We start from the raw sequence: 21,290 nt of genomic DNA, 5'->3' as shown, positions 1-21,290 counted from the left end.
TACTATAAAATGTGTCAAAATGGATGAACAAATGAATTGGTTGAAACGACAGAGCCTGCTCCGAATTTACGCGACTTGATTCGTATTAATGACGGACGTGGCAACATTGCATGAATTTTTCCCCTTGGAATTTCTTGAAATTTTCCGAGGATTGTCTTTTGAGGCTAAACTTACTATAAAATGTGTCAAAAGGGATGAACAAATGAAATCGATGAAACGACGGAGCCTGCTCCGAATTTACGCGGCTCTATACTCGTATGGATGTTGAGGCAAATCGGCAACATTGCTCAAGATTTCCTCCTTGGAATTTCTCGAAATTTTCCCAACATGGTCCTGGGAGGCTATCCTTACTATAAAATGAGTCAAATCGGATGAACAAATGAAGTTGATGAAAGGACAGAGCCTGTTCCAAATTTACGCGACTCTACTCGTATGAATGATGGATATGGCAACATTGCTCGAGATTTTCCCCTTGGATTTTCCTGAAATTTTCCGAGGATGGTCCTGGGAAGCCATTAATGATATAAAATGAGTCGAATTGGACGAACAAATGAAATTGATGAAATGACAAGGCTTGCTCCGAATTTGCGCGGCTTGACAGGAATGAATGACGGATGTGGCAACATTGCATAAATTTCCCCCTTGAAATTTCTTGAAATTTTCAGAGGATCGTCTTTTGAAGCCATTCTTACTATAAAATGTGTCTGACAAGATGAACAACTGAAATGGATGAAACTACGGAGCCTGCTCCGAATTTACGCGGCTCTACTCGTATTGATGATGGATGTGGCAACATTGCATGAATTTTTCCCCTTGGAATTTCTCTCGGTTGAAACGACAGAGCCTGCTCCGAATTTACGCGACTCGATTCGCGTCAATGATCAATTAATCAATCAATCAATCAATCAATCAATCTATCAATGGTTATTAAAGTAGGTAGAGAAACTGACGAAGCATCAACTCCACCGTCCCTTCGCTCCCTCCCCCTCCCCTCCCCTCTTCACCCCTCCCCTCTTCCTCCCCTCTTCCTCCCCTCCCATCTTCCTCCCCTCCCCTCTTCCTCCCCTCTCCTCTTCCTTCCCTCCCCTCTTCCTCCCCTCCCTTCTCCCTCCCCTTCCCTGCCACTCCCCTCCCTTCCCCTCCCCTCCCTCCTTCATCCGCCCCTACGCCTACCTTCCCCCTCCCCTCCCCTCCCTCCCCTCCCTCCCCTCCTCCCCTCCCCCTCCCCTCCCCTCCCCTCCCCTCCCCCTCCCCTCCCCCCACCCCCTCCCCCCTCCCCCATCCCATCCCCTCCCCCCCTCCTTCATCCGCCTTTGTAGCCTACCTTCTCCCCCTCCCCCTCTCTCCTCCAACCGCCCCTTTAGCCTATCTCCCCCCTCCCCTCCCTCCTTCCTTTCCCTCCCCCTCCCTAACACTCCCCCGCTTTTCCCTAATGCATTATGCACCTTTCCCTGGCCATCATCTGATCGCGACGGGCCTCTCCTCGGGCTATCCTTTCTGCCAATCGGCTCTGAAAAGATAATATCTGCGATTCATTAATACGAAAGACTCCAAAAGGGTTTAATAAACCGTGAAAATCGATCCCGGAACGATTTCCGCTGTTTTAAGATGGTTCCGGATCTTTTCCGGATCTTTTAGAATACTACCTGTTCCGAAAACATCGGACATCAACTTTGTAGGTAACTATGTAGCTCACTTCAGTTAAGTTGTGATAAGGGAGTTGGGGATGGATGAAATGAAACACTAATGCCGATTATAGTTTTTCTTTAGAATAAGTGGTTAGTTTTAGTGCTGGTTCATTTGAAGACATCGTCTAAAGTCAAGACTAGAAATTGCCACTTAGTTTTGGCTGTGAATGCAAGTTTTTCTTTCTCTGCTCCCAAATTGCAATCTGAGTTGAATCATCTGTACGATCATTCATGCAAGTTGATGTTCCTGCACTGTTTTTAGAACTTGTTATGAAAGCGCATAATTTTACTACTTCATAAGTATGTTCCTTTCCCTGACGGTTCGCAATTTCTTTTACAGATGATTTGCGCTCTAGAATTGTCAAAATTTAAGCACATATCACACACCGTTGGATCATGTTTTTATGGAAACAAGTAAAATCACCCTGTGTCAAAACATTTGCTTCTTGTTATATTGCTTTTTAATTGCAAAAATTTCTAAGACTACTTAGACTTAGTTTTTTTCATTAAAGTTTGAGCTGCCTAAGAGAGCCACATGCTCCAAGCCAAAATTAGGTAGCACATAACAGACAGTCGGTGGGAGACCCTTTCACTGAACTGTGTTCACCCATGCGGCAAATTACCCACAGTCGTTTTAACCAAATACGTCTATAACATATTCATCAGATATCCACCCATTCTCAACATGCTGACTTCAATCTCATGCTTAGTAGAGAATCTTGTGCTTGAGTATGAAGAGAGATTTATGCTGAGTTTCAAAGACAGTGATTCTTTTCAGAATGTAAGATTCCAATTCATCGTCATTACCCAGAGAATCATTAGATTCTTTATCAAATGTGTTGAAAATCATGAAGTTTTCTATGGTCATGGTATTCTTCAACTAATCTGGGGTATCCCTCAAATTTCTGAAAGATGTTTTGAGCTAACCGCACCCAGTTTATACACCTCATGTTTCATACTGAACTGACTCATTTTGCAGGTTTTGCTGAACTTGTGGATCAATGGCGTTTGGGGCTAGTCAGGTGCAGATGTATCCATCTGATGATGATGACATGTACTCAGGATTCAATGAGTATCCATCAGCTTTGAGCACAAAAGATATAGAAACAGATGAGATATTTCAGGAAGCTCTCAGGTCTTCATTTGCAAAAAAACCGGGAGTAAGTTTTAACCCTTAATATTCTGAGTGTCAAAGTGCAAAGCCACGTATCTTAGTTGCAGTGTTTCAGAATTTCTCTTCCCATTTTATTTTTTTAAAGAGATACAAGCCAGCCTTATAGCCTGAAATTTGTAAGGAATATTCTGCTAACAGAAAAGAAAAACCAAGAAAGTTTTCAAGAAACTATGTTAACTAGTTTTCTAAACAAAAAATAAAGGTGGCACATCAGGAAGTCTGCAATGTTGCAAATGAAGGTACCTGGTTTTGCACTTTGGTCATCAATATCCCAGGAATTTCACTAATTTATTTCTGTAAAGTCATCTAGCAGTTTGACAAAGTATCCGTAGTTGATAAAAAAAAAAAAAAAAAAAAAAAAAAAAAAAAAAAATTCCTTTTATTAAAACTGCAATTCAATTTCTCACAAAAGTTCCAGTCTTGATAGAACTTGGATGTAAAATTTGCGGCAGATAAAATGGCAATTTCTTATTTTCTGTTTGCTATTAACTGCGCTGCCACTGTCATATGGAGCCCATTCAGCAAAAAGGAACCAGCGCGATTACAGTGTTTTCAAAATCACACAACTTCTTTTTTCTTTTAAGAATTCTTAATACGTCTACAGTATTAAAATTTACATCATTTTTATTCTCCTTTAAAATCAACAATTTTTTGATGGGAAGTAAAATCTGTCTGCTATTCTGGGATTTTTTTTAGAAAATGATGAAGAAATAACATCTGTATAGCACTGTAATTGTGCTGGTTCCTTTTTGCTAATTGCGATCCACATAGTGATCGAAGATGTGAACAGTGGTGCTGCTGCAGCCGTCCACAGATATTTTCAGCAGTGTACCACACGTCTTAATCAAAATTAATCAATGCTTTCTTAACTCGTGTGAGTTCTAATGATATTATTAATCTTGTAAAAGTAGAAACATGCCAAACCGTCATGGTTGGTGCAAAAAAAGGATTAAAGTGTAGCATGCTAGATCGCATTGTCAGGATGGAGTATTTTAAATTACTTACAATAAATTTGCGGGTTTTTTCTTTTCTTTTTGCTAGTAGTTTTTTAAAAGTCTGTCAGTGTCCCACTATCTCTTGAATGCTAACTTCAATAGCAGTTGTCTATGTGAGCCACCTCATTACCTTTAGCCAAGTCTGATTTCAAAATATAAACATGCGCAATAGGTTGAAGTTAAAGGTACACGAAAAAGCTTTGCTAATGCTAGATCTCTTCCGTGCAAGTTTCTAATCTTGACCAGGCTCATATTTGCACATTTGTGCACATTCTTAGCATTAAGTGTCATGTATAATCTGACCTTAGACTTTATTATCTCTCTTTTATCAGATTCTCACAAAACCGAACACTGCTATGAGATTTGGAACTTCAAGACTCACTAGTGCACTGGTAAGTATAGAGCTGAATTTTTAAGGAAAGCAAATGAAAATGAATGAATGAATGAAGAACATGAAAAGAACAAAATGATGCAGATTAGTAGTAGTAAAGAACAGAATTGACTGTGTGCAAGAATCTTTTGCCAGCAACCTGATTGTTGAAACTTTAACTGGCTAGGTCGGCAAGATGAGACAAGACATAGCCCTATCTGCGCGGCCTAATACATCGATTTTGGATTCTTGTCGTGCGGACATAAATTTCAACAATCAGGCTGCTGGGACCAGTGGTCTCTAGTTATTTAATGGTTCAGTTTTACTTTAATTTGCAAAAAGTACTCTCAGCTCTAACTGAAAAATATTGGGTTTCAATATTCTTTTTGTAGTTTTTCTTAACAAGTAAAAGGAATACGCATAGTATTTGTTTAATCACGCGATCAGGATCTCTTTATGTAGAGCAAATTTTGATACTCTAAAGTATACGGTGACGTTGTTCCTATCAACAAGGAGTGACCACCCAAGATCATTCAACTACTACCCTCAATTTTTTGTTACTCTCAACAATTCATTTTTATCCAGCAAATATTGCAGCACAACTCTCTGATGAATCCTTAAGATATTATCCCTAAAATTATATCTCCCTCTTGTCATAATGAAGGTGAAACTCCCAAACCAAGTATCTCTTTAGTGGTGTTTAAAAATCTTCACTCCTATTTCCTTTGTTTAAAGGAGAACAAATCAACATCATTCCTTTAATTTTTTTCAGAATTTGCTTTGCGCAAAGAAGAAAAAGCACAATAGCTTAGTAGAATTGACGTTGATAATCAGTATTTCTCCATTTTAAAAATGAAAAATGATGGGAAGCCCGTATTGTCTCAAACCAAGATACATGGTTGTAGAGGTTTAATGCCGATAAGTCCTCTCAACAATGTCACTATTACAAAAAGTAATTGCTTTCAGTATTTATTTTTCTCAAGACTGAATGTCATGCATTGGCCCTTTTATTATGAAAACCAAAAGTTCTCCGACCAAAATTCTGTCCAATTTTTCAGGGTCGTACTGAAACTGCCATCACTTCAACAGCTCGTCAGTCCACAGTTGGTGCCGGTATTTTATCCGAAACAATCATGCGACCAATGACAGCAGTGAGAGGTGCTGGATACACATCTCAGAGACAAAGCACAGCTATGTTTGATCCCCTGAATCAAGCTCAAACCATGACTGAACCTACTATCGCACAAGAAGAGTCTGACAGGTGAGTTTATCGAATTTGAAGATGAGCAGGTAATGATTTTCTGACATATATAATCCTGGAAGTTCTCACTTGATACCCAAGGAGAGTTCTCAAAGGTAGGGGGAAATTTACATTTCCTCATAAAAATTTAAAGTATAAAAGAAATGGACCTAAAGGAATAAATAGCAAGGTATTAGAGTAGTGCTGGGTCCTCTTTATTCTTCAGGGTAAACAAGGGGCAACCAGAAAGCCACAATTGTTAATCCTGAGAAGCACTGGAATAGTAAGGCGCTGTAAGTTACACATGACTCATCATCGATGGATCTCAAGACATTTCTCATGATTCAGGATTTCACCCATTGAGGAGGAAACAGTTGTAATTTTTGACAGCAATTTACCTTCACATCTAAAAAAATTAATTTTATTTTCAGGCCTGAAGACAAAATCAAACAAATGGAGCGACGCATCACAGAGTTGATTGATGAAGCTTGTCTCGCAGAAAATAAAAGCGATTTCAAAACCGCTTTAGCCAAAGCAAAGGAGGCCTCTGCGCGTGAGCGTAGTCTCATCCGAATGCAAGAACAAGCTGGTCTTAGTGACTCACACAATTTGGACCTTACTTTTTTGGTAAGCAATTTTTAAAAGTCGAGCTTGTTTTTTTTATCACTTATACCAGTATGTGGCTTGGACGAAGAACTTGTTCCAAATTTTATACCTTTAAAGCATGCAAACATAAATAATAATTCCCTCCTCTTATGCTAGAGTCTATACCAAATAAGTTAACGCACTTTTAGACTGTGATAAAAGATCAGTCATTTTGATTCTTGCATTCACTTTCAATGCTAAACTGATGTCATGCAATCTCCTGTCACAGTCTATAAAAGTGTTTGAACTTATTCGGTGTGAACTCTATTCCTCCACCCTGACACATTTCTTGTTCCGATAATTCTGATACCTCTTTTTACAACAAATCTATTTGCGCCGGCAATAATGACTGCCATCTCCTATTTGTTTATCCGTCTCTGTAAAGAAATGGTAGTGTAAGAACGGATAGTAGGTTGACCGTGTTTTTCCATTTGAAACGTTCATGGCCAAAATGTTTTCTTTTTTGTTACAATTTCTTTCTTTTTATTTTTTCAGGTTCTGTTCAATCTTGCTTGTCAGTATGCTTCAAATAAAATGTATACTGAGGCTCTAAACACCTACCAAGTAATCACAAGAAATCGTATGTTCACCAATGCCAATAGATTAAAAGTCAATATGGGCAATATTTATGTTCACCTTGGACAATATCAGAAGGCTATTAAAATGTATCGAATGGCTCTTGACCAGGTTCCAAACACACACAAAGATCTCAGGTAATTCAAGCCTCTATCAATTGAAGCAAAGTCTTATATCAATAGCCAAAGCCAAAAAATGTGCGTCTCGGATTGTGACAATGTAAGCCTTCGCTCATGTTTTATATCTTTGAAAGAAATGGTAAACAGTAGCTCCCGTTGAAATTTTTTGTGATTTCCCTTCTTTTGCCACAAAAAAAATTACTTAGAATTGCACAAAAAAATTTGATTAGTTTTCCCTGAAGGAAATAAAACGTTTTTGGAGTTTTTTAAATGTTGCAATTAAGGTACGCATTTTTTGCTCATAATCATTGATATTTCAAATATAAACTGGCTTCTACGCATTGAAATTCATGTGAACTACAAACAAATTCTGATTCAACTTGAGGATATGTTTAATATTGAAACATGTTTATTATCACTGGAATCGGCTGAAAATATTTGACTCATGCAAAACTTATGAGAAATTTCAGAGGTCAAAAATAAACACAATGAAAAAAAACGCAAGTAATTATGCAAATAATTACTCAATTACGATGAAGAATGATAATACAGTCTTATTTGACCATCAGACAGTGAGGATTTTAATTTCACAAAATATGTTTCTTCATCAAAAGTTTACACAACACATGAAACATATTCAAACTGTTTGAAATTAACTTACAAGTGAGGCCTCAGCAGTTGTATTTTACATTAGAATCAGTTCACATGTTTCTTTCGTCATATAGTTCAATCATTATTCCCTGCTCTCAAGTAAAAAACAAGCAAGAAGCTCCAACGCATTCGCGTCGGAAAGCGGCTCTGGCGACGGTAGGTAGTTGTTACGCGTTTATGGTTTCCTTGGTAACCTTTGTTTGCTATCAGCTGATGTCGAGTAGTATGACTAGGAAGCTCCAACCACGGCATTCTTCGAAAAAAGCGCGAAAACTTATAGATTTGAATTTTCAAATTTTAAACATAAAGTACATTTTTTCCAGTGCGAGATTAAAGCACAGACCCGTTTTGAATTATTGACAGTATCACCATGATTCCAAAAATACACTACACAACATAGCATTCGCTCACAGGAAAAAGATATCAATTAAAATAAAATCAGTCCCCCCTAAACAGCAGAAAATGGCGCCGATTCCCATCAACCAACACGCGGTCTCTCCAATGTAACATGGTCCGTTGATACTCCCCAGCTGGGACCGTCCGGAATAGCAGCTCTAGTGCAAGCACCAGAGCCGCTAAAAAAAAATTGTATTATTGTACACCTAATTTGTTGTTGAGAATCATGAACTTGTACTGTCAGCGAGTCAACAGAAATTGATCGCCCAAAACTTTTCTTCATGTACAGAAAATAATGTCACTAAACTTTACTTACTGAGTCAAGTCACCATGTGTTAGACGTTAACATGCATTTGTGTGGCAGAAATTTGCACTTTAAGTGCTGCACCTTTTATCAGAGGCCTCAAAGGGAATGTCCCCATTTGTCTGGCTGACTTGATTTTAATTTTCATAATTTTTTGTTAACCACAAATTCTGTTGTTTCTATTGTAGGGTCAGAATAATGCATAATATTGGAATTCTCTTCGTCAAATTGGGCCAGTTTGATGATGCTTGTACAAGTTTTGAATACATAATGCAAGAGAAACCTGACTTCAAAGCTGGTCTACATGTGATTCTATGCTATTATGCTGTTGAGAATAAGGAGCGAATGAAAGAAGCTTTCCAAATGCTGCTAGCTGTTCCGCTTCTCATAGATGATGACGACAAATATGCAGTCAACAACGAGGATGTCAATGCCAGTTTGCTTGCTGAAGTAGTACGAAATGATTCACTGACGGTTCTTGAACGCCAAATGAAGCAAGAGGCTGAAAAGTGTATTTTAACTGCTGCCAAACTGATTTCGCCTGTTATTGGAGATTCGTATTCGGCCGGTAATGTTATCTTCCATTTAGAACTTCCTTCCAATATTTGTGCAATACATCGTCACCTTCCAGGCAAAGTATCACAAGCGCCATGCGACGTTTAAAAATTTCCGCCGCCATTTTATTTCTTTACTGAGAAATTGTTGTTTGAATCTGTTTGGAAATTTCACTAAATTTTATCAGCAGCACAAAGAAAATTCAGTGAAATTTTCGGACAGCTTCGTTGAACAATTTCTCTATAAAAAAATTAAATGGCGGCGGAAATTTTTAAACGTCGCATGGCGCTTGTGATACTTTGCCTGGAAGGTGACGACATGTGCTAATTGTCAAAAAATCTTGTCCTTATATTCATAAAATTCCTGCTCATATATGATTCAATACAGGGTGGTCGCTCTCATTTTATCATTTGAAAAGTTATTTTTTACCTTTTTATACAGGCTATAACTGGTGTCTGGATGCCATCAAAAGTTCCTTGTATGCACCACTCGCTGGAGATCTAGAAATTAACAAAGCCATCAGTTTTCTATGTCAAGGAGAAATCCCTCAAGCAATCGATTCACTGAAACTTTTTGACAAACGGGAAAGTAAAGTTGCCAGTGCCGCTCTGACCAATTTGTCCTTCATCTATCTTCTTGTAAGTACAAATTATATTTACCTAGAAAATTAATTGTAAACTCAATAATGTATCCATAAGTATGTAATCATCGCCTTAGAAAATTCTCAGAAATTCAAAGTGATCATATATGTATAGAAGTGTCAATTTCAATGAACCAGTAGTAAAATCCAGTCGGTTCAAAATTGATCAATCGATGTAGTTTCTTGACCTGGAAATTTGTACGTTGTCTAGTGATCCATTATTCATGAAGGAACGTACCTATACATTTTATTTTGTGTGTGACCTTATTGATCCCTCACAGAATAATGAGACTATCTTAATAATAAAACTTAATGAAAGCAGCGTCTTGTCGCTGAAAACAGGTTTGTGCATCTTCCAAGAGCAAAAACATGGGACTAATTTCTAATGTGCCCTGTTGATTTTAGCAAGGAAATGTCGAAGAGGCAGAAAAATCGAGTGAGGCTGCTTACGAAGCAGATTGTTACAATGCCAATGCGTATGTCAATCTTGGTAACTGCGCGTTGACTCGAAATGACATGAATCGAGCCAGGCAACTTTACGCTACTGCCCTAGAGAATGATTCAACTTGCATTCAAGCTCTTTTTAATTTGGGATTAATCCATAAGCAAAATGGTAGTTACTCTTTGTGTCCTTGGCTGTGTAACGTGTAAGCACCTTCACTTAGCTTAGCGATAGAAAGCAGTTTTTTTTAATGCATCTCTCCACTAGAGATTTTTAAGCAACCAGGTGGTGAAAGTATCGTTGCATACTACTGTCAGTCTACTTGTTGTACAATGAAATATAATTTTATGCAATGTTTTTAATTCTTAATATCACTTTCCATTATATGTCACTGCATTGTGTTCAAAGGTAGTTTTCAGCACCTTGATAAAAGTTCAGCATTTTTCATCATCTTATTATTATATGTTGTGAGCACTAATTTTACTGCTTCTTTAGTCGGAATAAAAATTTAAATTTATTGGTTCTGAGTGTTGTTTTGTTCGTTTGTTTGTTTGTTTGTTTGTTTGTGTGTAAGTCTAGTTTTCAGCCTTAAACAATCATACTCCGTAAAAGTTACGTAACATGTCAAAGAAGGGAGGATAGATAACCAAAAAATGACCCAAAATTGGCAAACACTTCCGATCGAGACCCCATTTTTTCTCTCTTGTGAAGAAAAGGTCTCACTGTTCTCAAAGTTTATGCGAAAATACTTTAATTTAATAGGTTTCAAATTCTCATCTGAAAATTCTATTCCAGTTTATAATAGACCTCAAAAAATTACTTGAATTATTGACATTCAACTATCGCCAAAAAAAAAATTGTTTCCTGATTGCTGCTCCTAATCTAATGCTAGGATTACTGAGAGAATGAGTCAGTTGCGCTGATTTTAAAATTGCGTTTTGATAGTTGATCCTTGTTGATCAGCCAAAAATATTAAGATCCATCCAAACAGCAACTTTCTACGTTGAATATTAACCGAGATATCGCGCTTTGAAAAATTCAGTTTAGGACATCATACTCCGCGCAAGTGACATCCTTGGTTTCTTCCGACTTGCTTTCTTCGATTAGTGTTACACACATTTGCACAAATTACTTAACGTGAAACTGGGATGAAAGCAAGGTGGAAGAAACCAAAGGTGTCATTACGGCGGTGGATGACGTCATAAACCGAATTTTTCAAAGTGAGATAGCTCTGTTAATATTCAACGTAGAAAGTTGCTGTTTGGACAGATCTTATTATTTTTAGCTAATCTACAAGAATGAAGCATCAAAACACGATGCTGTGACCAGCGCAACTGACCCATTAGGAGTTGGCTAAGTTTTGTGGCTCAAACCTGCTCAGAGAAGAGCAAGGGAGAAAAAATATCCGCCTGTTTTCAACCATTTTTCTTCCGATTCACTAATAATTGATTTATGCTTGACTTTCAGGTGATTACAGTGAAGCTGTTGATTGTTTCATGAAACTAAGTGCAATCATGTCCAATCATCCTCCGGTTTTGTATCAGCTGGGTCATTTACATCAGTTGCTACGTGATCCAGATCAGGCCGTAGAGTGGTATTTGCAACTCTTATCAATCGTTCCTACTGACCCAACCGTTTTGCTAAGACTAGGAGAAATTTTTGAGGCTGAAAATGACAAACAGCAGGCGTATCATTATTACTTTGAGGTATGGTATCCACTTTTGTGGAACTGCTAAGATATGACGCAAAGAGAATATACTATCGTATAGTGCTAAGTATCGGAGAAAAACCAAGTGCTTCATCAGATCTTAAATGAAACAATGAAAGCAGTAACAAAGAGAATCCAATGTACTACTAAAGAAGAGTTGATCATAAGTTGTATACGTATATATTTATAAATTCCATATTAATTTTTGTTGTCTCCTAAAAAGAATGACAAAGAGATTTTTCTAGCATCGAAAAATCAAGACCATATCAGAGTTTTCATCACGACAAATCAGGAACATGTGTTACATTGCCGTACTGAAAAATCCAGAAATATAAATATCTGAGGAAATGGAAAATCATTGATGCTAATCATTACAGCCCATTACAAATATTCATAAAACAGCCAAACTTAACTACGTTAACTACATTTTTCAATTGAATCAGCTGAATTCAATTCATTTCCAACTTTTGTCGTTCAACTGAAAAGTCTGTCAAAAAAGGGCTTTTTTGTGCCCCCTTTTTTAGAAAACTCAGGGACTTTGTTCAAACGTGGCTCTAAACAAAATATTTTGATAAGACAATACGCCACTGGAAGTTTTATCATCTGTTGATGTCACTAATAGTGACATCACAGTGACTCACTGTGCCTCTAAAAATTAAAAGGGATCAACTGAAGTTGTTTTTACAACGGAGGAACTTCATATTCAATGGTTAAAATGTAAAATTTGCAACATTGTATCCCCAAAACGAGCCTTGAACCCGAGCTAAGACTTTCAGTGGAAGATTGTAACAAGCTCTTGGTCGCTTCAGGTATTGGTGTGTAGTGTAGTGAGACCTCGATTCTCAGGTTTCACAGGATTGAAAAATTGGTCCATTATCATCTGTATTCATTAAATAGCAATCCGATAAGTTAAGGTCATATTTTATAAGTATATTGAACACCCTGTATGCATTTTTTCAATTGGATACCTATTTACTCTTGCAGTCCTATCGTCACTACCCCTCGAACCTCCGAGTCCTAGACTGGTTAGGATCCTACTATCTGGAGCTACGTGTTCCAGAGAAAGCTGTGGGCTATTACGAAAGAGCTGCTCTATTGCAGCCATTAGAACCCCGCTGGAAGTTGATGATTGGATCCTGTCATCGCCACTCAGGAAATTATCAACTTGCCTTACAAACGTATAAAGACGTTCATCTACAGTTTCCAGAAAATGTTGATTGTAAGTTAGTGCACAAATAAAATGATTGTATCGTGTTCTCTTTCTTGATTGTATGGAAGCCCCATGACTTTCTCATAAAATCTTAACTGGGATTTTGGAAAATGTCTCCAGCGGTTAGTTGATTAAATTGCATCAATATTTATAGATTCTGATCAATGAAACCTGCATTTTCATGCAATGAGCACCAAATTGATTGAGATTAGGAGGAAAAAATCATTTGAATTTTGGGGAGTAATGAAGCTTTAGTACTTGAAGTGAAAAACATATGCTCACTAAAACCTATTTTAAAACGGTAATCGTTTAACTGGCTATAGTTGAATGACAGTGCATTGTTTATAACGCAGATGTCTGCTCAATTTTTTTTTTTTTTTTTTTTTTTTATATTTAATATTTGGAGAAAGTAAACTATAATTGGAAATTTTAAAAATTGTAATATAAATCAATGCATTTTTCAACCAGAGCCAACGAATGATGTCAAATGTTGAAAGTCCTCTCAGTTTTAATTATTTCATGATTTCATCCACAGGTCTTAAATTCTTAATCCGACTCTGCAACGGGCTTGGGCTGAAAGATGGAGCTCATTATGCAACTTTACTTAAGAAAGTTGAAAAATCAAAAGAAGTACGCGAAAGAATCAGTAGTGGTCGATCAGGTTAGACGCTCAGTTTTTCCACTGTGTTCTTGAGATATTTTAATTAATTATTTTTCAATATTTATAAGTGCCAAAATTAATACATATATCGTCTATGAATGATGGTTAAAAAAAAGAATCAGGTACTCTATTCAAAAGTGCCTTTTAGAAGTATAAGCATTTTTTTTTGGATTATTTTGGATCACAATTGTTTTGTAATAAAAGTATTGTTTCCGATCAGTTGCAAAGCATTTTCTACTTTTAAAAATACTAAAAAGTGACAGGTCCATTTAAATATTGTGAATAAAATGGTTTTGCATTTGAAAAAAAAGTATGTTTAAAAATTGCAAGAATAAATAATTAAACAAGTAAATTCTCTTACAGAGAGCCCAGGAGAAAAATAACTCGAACGGAATAGAAGAATCTTGATCCCACAAAGCAGGAGTGGCTAGAATGAAAAATTACACAAAAGATTTGTTAAAAGACCATTCCCAGAGGCCATTAAAATTATTTCGCCACTGAGAGTTTGTTATTTTTTCTCATTATTTTTCCAAAGATTTTTCCGAAGATTTTTCTAATTTGTTTTTATCTTGCCTGACAGGATCAAGGAGAGGTAGCGCGCGATCTTCTCAAAGCGGTCAGAGCCCTCAATCTGCTTTAATAGATTACCAGTCTCCTGTTCCACCATCCACTGCTCCCAGATCTAAATTTTCGACTTCAGAAACGTTTCAGAATTCATTTACTCCAGCATCAAGAGGCAATGGTAAGTCCAAAATTTAATTCACAGTTTTTAAAATTGATGACAAATAATTAAAACCCTTGAGTTCCTTCTGAAATAGAAATGCATATATTTTGGTTGGCTGTGGGCTGCAGGTCCACTCTTTATTCTTCCTATCTTATTCCTCCCTACTGAGTCCCTGTGTGGTCTTTTGCACCAAACTTTCTCAAAATCTGGTCTGCAAGCACATCTGTTCTCACAAAAAACACATTGCGCCTAATCTTTGGTATATTCACCTCCCCAAAAAAGTGACTAATTTTTATGTCAGCAGCTCAACCTGCATGTAAACCCCACAAACTGCAAAAGGCTGATAAACATAATTCGGCTCCGCAACCTAACTCGAGGTATAATACTCTATTTCTGAAATTTAAAATTTCATCTTTTCAGACACAAGTTATGATGATCCTTTGGGGCCTTTACCTGAAAGACCAAAAACATCAGCAGGTTCAAAATTCAAGTATCAAAATACAGCAGCAGATGAATTTGCTGACGATGATTTTGCAGTTGACGAGTTGTTACCTGAATAGAAATGAAGACTGTAAGTTTTATTCATTTTTTTTTTCTTTTTGTCACCATTGATTGATATGTATGCACATTTTTTCTATAACTATTTTTCAGGTTTTCTCTGTCACTTTCTGAAAAGTTAGGGGGAAGGGCTCAGGGCAGTCTCACCCAATTCATCAGAGGGGTGAGGAGGGTCAAAAAGTTAATCAAAATGGCTCGTTTAATATTCAAACGGCCCTTAAGTGAAGAGAGGAGGCAAATCTCAGTAGACTTCCCACGTTCAGACAAACCAAGTTCAACCTGGAGTGAAACTTATAAATAGATTAATGTCAGGCAATGTCTACTCATTTGGTCGCTAAATTGAGTGGAAATTTTATTTTTTCAAGTGGTCATTTTGTGAATATAAATAGTTATCAGTGATTTATTTTTCCTCTTTTAATACAAGTCCAACGGCTGTAGTAAAGATAATTTCTTCCCTCCTAATTCCAGAAAAAGAAGAAGAAAAATGAAAATTCCATTTGTTTCTCTGGTCATGTATTATGTAAAGTTTAATGTTTGTTTGAGCTCTTCAGTCCAAGTACTTTTTCAACTAGTCCATGCTCCCATACCGATTCCAATCTGGAGGACTGCATGAATGGCTTTTTCCCTTACAGTTTTTGTTTTGGTGTTTTGTCCCATCCAAGTACAAAGCAAGCAGCATGGAAGTTTAAATATTGGAGCATTTGAAGGGTTTGAGATCCTTAGTTGGCAAAATTCAAAAGTGCAGTCAAATACTTTTAAAATAACAGCTTAACCAGGAGCTCCAAAACGCTGCAAAATATGAGAGATCAAATACCAAAAAAAAACCGAGACATTTTGAGATCTTTACAACCTCTTTTTAAACAGCAAAAAAGAGTCCAAAATGAGTTTTCTATTTGCTATTATTGCGAGACAGAGTGTCATTGTCTGCTCAGAGTCTCAGTCTTGCCATAGTAGCGAATTGACGACTCATTCTGCTTTCTAATTTCCGGTTGAAAATGAGTTTGTAATCAGCTTGAAACATCTTTTTTTTGTTGTGTACTTGATTTCTCATATTTTGCAGCGGTTTTTCTGCGGATTAAGTTGTAATTTTACTGTGTTTTTGGATGATCAGGTGCCTCTTCATACTATTACTAGCTTGCGCTCCGGCTTGAAAGCAACATTAAGCGCAGAAAAACCATAAAAAATGGCTTTTTCAGGCTTTCAGACAGCAGCGTAATTGAACACCATAAATAAATGAAAAATCCTAAAAAATATTACTTGTTCTATAATAAATCGAGCAGTACTTAGAAATCCTAAATCACCTCATACCTTTATTTACAAATAGGACGCCTGAAGAAGGGGATTGGCGACAAGTCTGCCGTGCTAAGGAAAAACGTCGTATAAGCCCTCTGACGTTGCCAAATTTCCTGCGACAAAATACTAATTTTCTGAAAAATTCGCGAGTATTTTTCTGTCAATATTTCAGAGAATTTTGTTTGTAATTGAATTTTTGTTTATTCAAAAAATTTCAAGGAGAGATGAGGGGCTTGGAGGACAAGAAGCTTAAGTGCAGTTTTTCCTAATTTTTGAAGTTTCTAAACTACATGGATCCTTATGGCGGAAAAAAGTTCAAACTGACTTTTCGATGCTTAAAAGTTGGAATTTGAAAGCGGATTTTTCACAGAGTATGCATTACGACCAGTTTTACTTGAAATCATGAATATCTCAATTTTGTTTAAAAAACTTAAGCGCTCATACTTATGTTCTCCAAGCTCCCTAACTATGCATCACTTTCCTCGAAAATGAGTATTTTATGGGGGAGATTAGGCAACGTCTGACGGCTCATACGACGTTTTTCCTGAGCACGGGAGAAGTGGGCTCGGCCCCGACGGGGAATTTCCGTCGCTTCGAGGAGGCCCTCGACACTCCGCGCGCCGCGCAGTCGGGCGACCCCTGAAAATATTCCCAAGAGCGTCCGATCCCGATTCGCAAATATCCGCGAGTATTTTCGCCGCGACGCGACCAGACGCGACTCGTGGCCACTTGACCCGCTCGCGATGAAGGCGCATGGCCCGACGGGTGACCCGGCACGCGTCCCCGGCGGCGTCGCGACGCCCGGTGCAGCGCTGCACTCCGCGCCGATGCAGTCGTCCGTTAAGCTACACTTTCACAGGCAGTGCACGACAAGAACTTGGCCGCGCCACCGGATGCAATGACTTTCAACCTCTCTGCGGCCTAATGGAGATATTACATGTGTGAGAAATTTGCGATTTGACTGTTGATTCTTACGTTATAGTTCGCGAGAAACACGATGATGCCACTGGTTTTTTCTGAAATCAACTCCCAAGCTCAAAAAAAGCTCGCAAGTTGAGGCCAAAATGGAGGGGATATCCCACGCTACCCTGAGAGTCCATCTCTACATCAAGACAAACTCTCCATGCAAAGATAGGGAGCAAATACATTAGCAGTGATGCCGTGTTCTCAGTTTTAGAGTCCCCAAATAAAGAGGCAGCCCCTGTCAATGTTTTGCTCCCTATTTTTGCATGGAGAGTTTGTCTTGATTTAGAGGTGGACTCTCAAGATAGCGTGGGATATCCCCCCTCCCATTTTGGGCTCAACTTGAGAGCTTTTTTTGAGCTTGGGAGTTGATTTCAGAGAAAACCAGTGGCACCATCGTGTTTCTCACGAACTTTTACGGAAGAATGAACAATCAGATCGCAAATTCTTCACACATGCAACATCTCCATTGTTGAAGTGGGTCACTAAACTAAGAACGAAGTTTGACTTGCGAATATATTTTTCAAAGGTAAATGATGCGTAGAACATAACGTGTCACGCGGCAATTGGACAATCAAAGTCATGTACGGACTACTTTCGATGATAATTAGCAAATTTTGGCACGATCATTCCCGTATTTTCTTCTGAATCCTGTTTTTTCACAAAATATCAGCACTTATAGATTTGAGCTGAAATTTTCAAGGTTTTGTGCTGATTTTTAGAAAGACCTGATAACTGAGAAGTGTTTTATTTTCGATCAATTGGCATTCAATAATCAAGTTAATTGAAATTTGGGCAAGCGATTAATCAATCGAATGGAGAGACACTCAATTAATCAATTAATAAATTGCTAATCGAAAAATTTTACCGGTCGGGAGGCCAACTTCGTGTCGCGCACTGTTTGTGGAACCGGAGCTCATCAGCTTTCAGCCCTGGCTCTGAGAGCAGACTGTCAGCATCAGGAATGCATCTTCTGTCACAGCCCATTGATGTTACATCCTTTCAAATATAAATATAATTGTGGCTCAAAACTATATGGAAAGAATTTCAACACTTTTAAAACAAGGGGCTGATATTCTTCAACCACGCACAGTTGAATATTTCGATATATTTTTCATTATGAAATTTTCACGCCCTATGTTTCCGAATTCTGACATTTTAAACCCCTCAGGAGCACCTCTGAGCTGTTTTCGCAGGGAATGCATTAAATCGAAATCTCAAAGGTTACAGAAATTGACCGTGTTAGGCAGGAAGGAACCAAGCCACACTAGCTGTTGCCAATGGTTGGGCAATTTAATGTTTAACAGAAAAACGGTTGCGCGGATTTTCGTACAAATCTCAGTGAATTGTTTGCATGGTACGAAGCAAATTCCTTAAAATTTTCAAAGGAATCTGCGAAAACGTTCTTACGTAAAAAATTCAATTGCCCAGTTAAATTCGGCAATAGCTGATGCGGCTTGGTTCCTTTCTGCTTAACGCTGTCCAACTAGCCTTTGATTATTTGCTAAGGAATACCACACTAGAATTAAAATTAAGGCGCTCTAATGGGGCATCATCTAGCAAAATAGATGTAACTTTATCAGGTGTTAAAAAAAGAAAGAAAAATGGGGGGGGGGGGGGGGGGCAAGGAGAATGGGGTAGGATATTACTCTCGCGGCTACCCCTTCTCCGACCAGTCCTACCTACTCATTCTTACGCAACAACCGGCGCGGCGCCAGACTGCGCTGTCGCAAGAAAGCGCAAGAGGCCAAAATTTAAAACGCCTGCATTTTTTCGTGTATGCAATACTGGTACCTCCTGAGCACGAATAGTTGCATCAAGCCGTTGAGTACAGTTCACGTTCGTTCGCTCTAGGTCGTAAGCCGAAGCCAGCATCAGTATAGGCACTTTGCCTCTGTTTTTACGCAGATTTGTTTTCAATGCGAGGTCTTTCGTGTAGAAGAAGAAGAAAAACTCCATTATAATTTTAAAATTTCTCGATTTGGTAATAGCACAGACTCCGTTTTGAACATGCGAGTCATAAAGGATATAAATGGTGAAATTCCTAAGCCACGCAACTCAATTTGCAGCGTTGCAACCCTCTTGTCATGCGTTATCTTTACCCTAGAAAATTACTCAACGTCGTCTTTTGAAATATTTCGGGATGAATTTTCTCTCCGTCAAGGATATTGCGTGAACCTCCAAGGAATAATGTTGATCCGTTTTTCATTAAAACAGATGAAATAGAAGAGGAGATTTTGAGACGCTAGCAGACGTGGTACGTGCTTTGGAGATGTTAACGTCGATATGTCGCCGTGGTAAGACTACAGTGGCGATTCTTGAAAGATGACAGAATCAAATTTTCAATTAGTGCACTTGCGACAGAATGTGGATTTACTTTTCTTTAACTGACAATGAGCACGGCAGTACACGAATCAAGTTGTGTGATGACCTCATCCATTTAGGTGGATTTCTGAAAATCACACTTGCATAGGCACCCTTGCAATTCCATCCGCGTTTTAATTTTTGCGGAAGCTCTAATTGAACGCTTCAGACCTGAAACTTTTCTGATAAATAAGCACTCGTCGATCCGCATAATAACCTGATAATTTGTCTAGAGATAAAATTATTCTATTCTAACAATAGAATATTACTGAAGAGGTAGGCTTATTTCCTAAAGATAGCTACTAAAATTTCCAATCTCTGCAGGGAAATAATATGATACCTACAAATTATTTTGATGATGATGATGGTGGTGATGGTGATAATGATGATGATGATGATGATGATGATGATGATGATGATGATGATGATGATGATGATGGTGATGATGATGATGATGGTGATGATGATGATGATGGTGATGATGATGATGATGATGATGATTATGATGATGATCTAAGCCTCTAAGTCGCGGTCATAGCAATTTCTCGCGATGTGCACCACTTAAAATTTGGGGGCATCGCTTCCGTAGGACCGTCGCGTCGGTGAAGCAAGTGTCAACAATAGTTATAAAGAAGTTTTATTTAGGGCTAGGGAAATTCAGGGAATTGAAAAATTCAGAATTTCTTTTTTAACACTAAATTGCCAAAAGAAAACCCCGTTTGAAACGGTATTCTTGGCGGGCTTTGATGCCGTGGCCAGCGGGGAAAACTGCATCCGCAGATTGGCTGAATTCAGCGTCAGGCATCGCCTTGTTACCTCTACCGCCTGGTTGTGATTAGCTTTTTCACCCTTTAGAAATGATTATTAGGACTTTTAATGAGCTTTTTGGTTTTTTCAAAAAATTCTGCGAAGGGTAAATTTATACAGCACCCCTGCAAAAAGTTTAAAGTTTAAACTTAATTGACCAAGGCCTTATTGGGAATCAAAGTTTAGGACGCACCTATTTTTTCAAAGCTTTTCGCACTATAGTGCATCGTCTAAAACTTTAATTCCAAAGAAGGCCTTGGTCAATCAATTTTAAACTTTACACGATGGCTCCACAACCCTGCCAAAATTCCTTTTCATTGTCTTTTAAAAAAAGAAAGCTTAGTGGAAGTTCTATTCAAAGGTCTGGGAAAGCCAGGAAATTCGGAAATTTCTGAAGCATCAGGAAAATGCAAAAAGAGTCAGGGAATTGAGGGGCTCGGAAGAAAAAGATCGAAATTACATGGATCCTCATGGCGGAAAGAAAGTTCAAACTGATTTTTTTGATGCTTAAAAATTGACATTTGGGAGCGAATTTTTCACAGAATATGTATTAAGACTACTTTTACTTGAAATCATTAACCTCAATTTTTTCAAAAACTTCACTTATGCGCCTTGTCCTCCAAGCCCCTCAATTGTAAAATGAAGACTTATGGAAACCCTGAATTCACTTGCCGAACCTTTAGAGCTTTGAGCTTTGAGAGACGGTCGAGCTTTTGGAGAGAACGATGACTCCGTCCAGGTGCGTTTTGATAAAAGCGGGACGAGCGTTATCAGTCTCTGTCTCGGTGCGGTCATTGAAGCTATCGTCGAAGTTTTCGTTGTTCTTTGCACGGGCTCCGCTCTCGAGTGTGGAGTCATGCTCCGACCGAATGTGCGTGGCCCGCAATCGGAACTGCGCGCAAATCCGATCCCCTTGTATCTATCCACCGCACCGGCCGACTTTTAAACTTTCGAACAATAATTACAAGAGGCCCCATCGCCGACCGACGGCCCTGGTTAATGGAGGTCAAAGGTCACCGTTAGTAAACCGTCCGTCCCGTCCGTCTAAAAGCCTAGCCCTGGTGAGGCGTCTGTCTCCAAATGCCCACCCTTAACTATAGTCATTCAAAATGGAGTCATTGGTACCCCTGCAGGTGCTGGTAAGTAGAGTACCCATATAGAGAGAGAATGGCCACTGGGCCCCATGGAGAGGCTTAGGATCCAAAAT

At 38.4% G+C, this 21,290-nt stretch overlaps 1 protein-coding gene across 1 annotated transcript in view; it reads left to right on the top strand.

The window, feature by feature from the left end:
* The first annotated feature begins 1,705 nt into the window (after positions 1-1,705).
* nompB (intraflagellar transport protein 88-like protein nompB) overlaps positions 1,706-21,290 on the top strand; it is a 38,929-nt gene continuing 19,344 nt past the window's right edge. The window contains exons 1-14 of the mRNA XM_072297513.1: positions 1,706-1,988; positions 2,668-2,848; positions 4,190-4,249; positions 5,286-5,488; positions 5,899-6,094; positions 6,608-6,825; positions 8,347-8,726; positions 9,155-9,351; positions 9,759-9,966; positions 11,263-11,501; positions 12,488-12,722; positions 13,249-13,374; positions 13,955-14,116; positions 14,519-14,669. Coding sequence (XP_072153614.1) covers positions 2,690-2,848; positions 4,190-4,249; positions 5,286-5,488; positions 5,899-6,094; positions 6,608-6,825; positions 8,347-8,726; positions 9,155-9,351; positions 9,759-9,966; positions 11,263-11,501; positions 12,488-12,722; positions 13,249-13,374; positions 13,955-14,116; positions 14,519-14,658 — 2,523 coding nt within the window. The 5' untranslated portion in view covers positions 1,706-1,988; positions 2,668-2,689 and the 3' untranslated portion in view covers positions 14,659-14,669. The remainder of the gene's footprint in view (positions 1,989-2,667; positions 2,849-4,189; positions 4,250-5,285; positions 5,489-5,898; positions 6,095-6,607; positions 6,826-8,346; positions 8,727-9,154; positions 9,352-9,758; positions 9,967-11,262; positions 11,502-12,487; positions 12,723-13,248; positions 13,375-13,954; positions 14,117-14,518; positions 14,670-21,290) is intronic.

This window comes from Bemisia tabaci, chromosome 2 (genome assembly GCF_918797505.1).
Source record: "Bemisia tabaci chromosome 2, PGI_BMITA_v3".
NCBI lineage: Eukaryota > Metazoa > Arthropoda > Insecta > Hemiptera > Aleyrodidae > Bemisia > Bemisia tabaci.
This window is presented reverse-complemented; position numbering and strand designations above follow the sequence as displayed.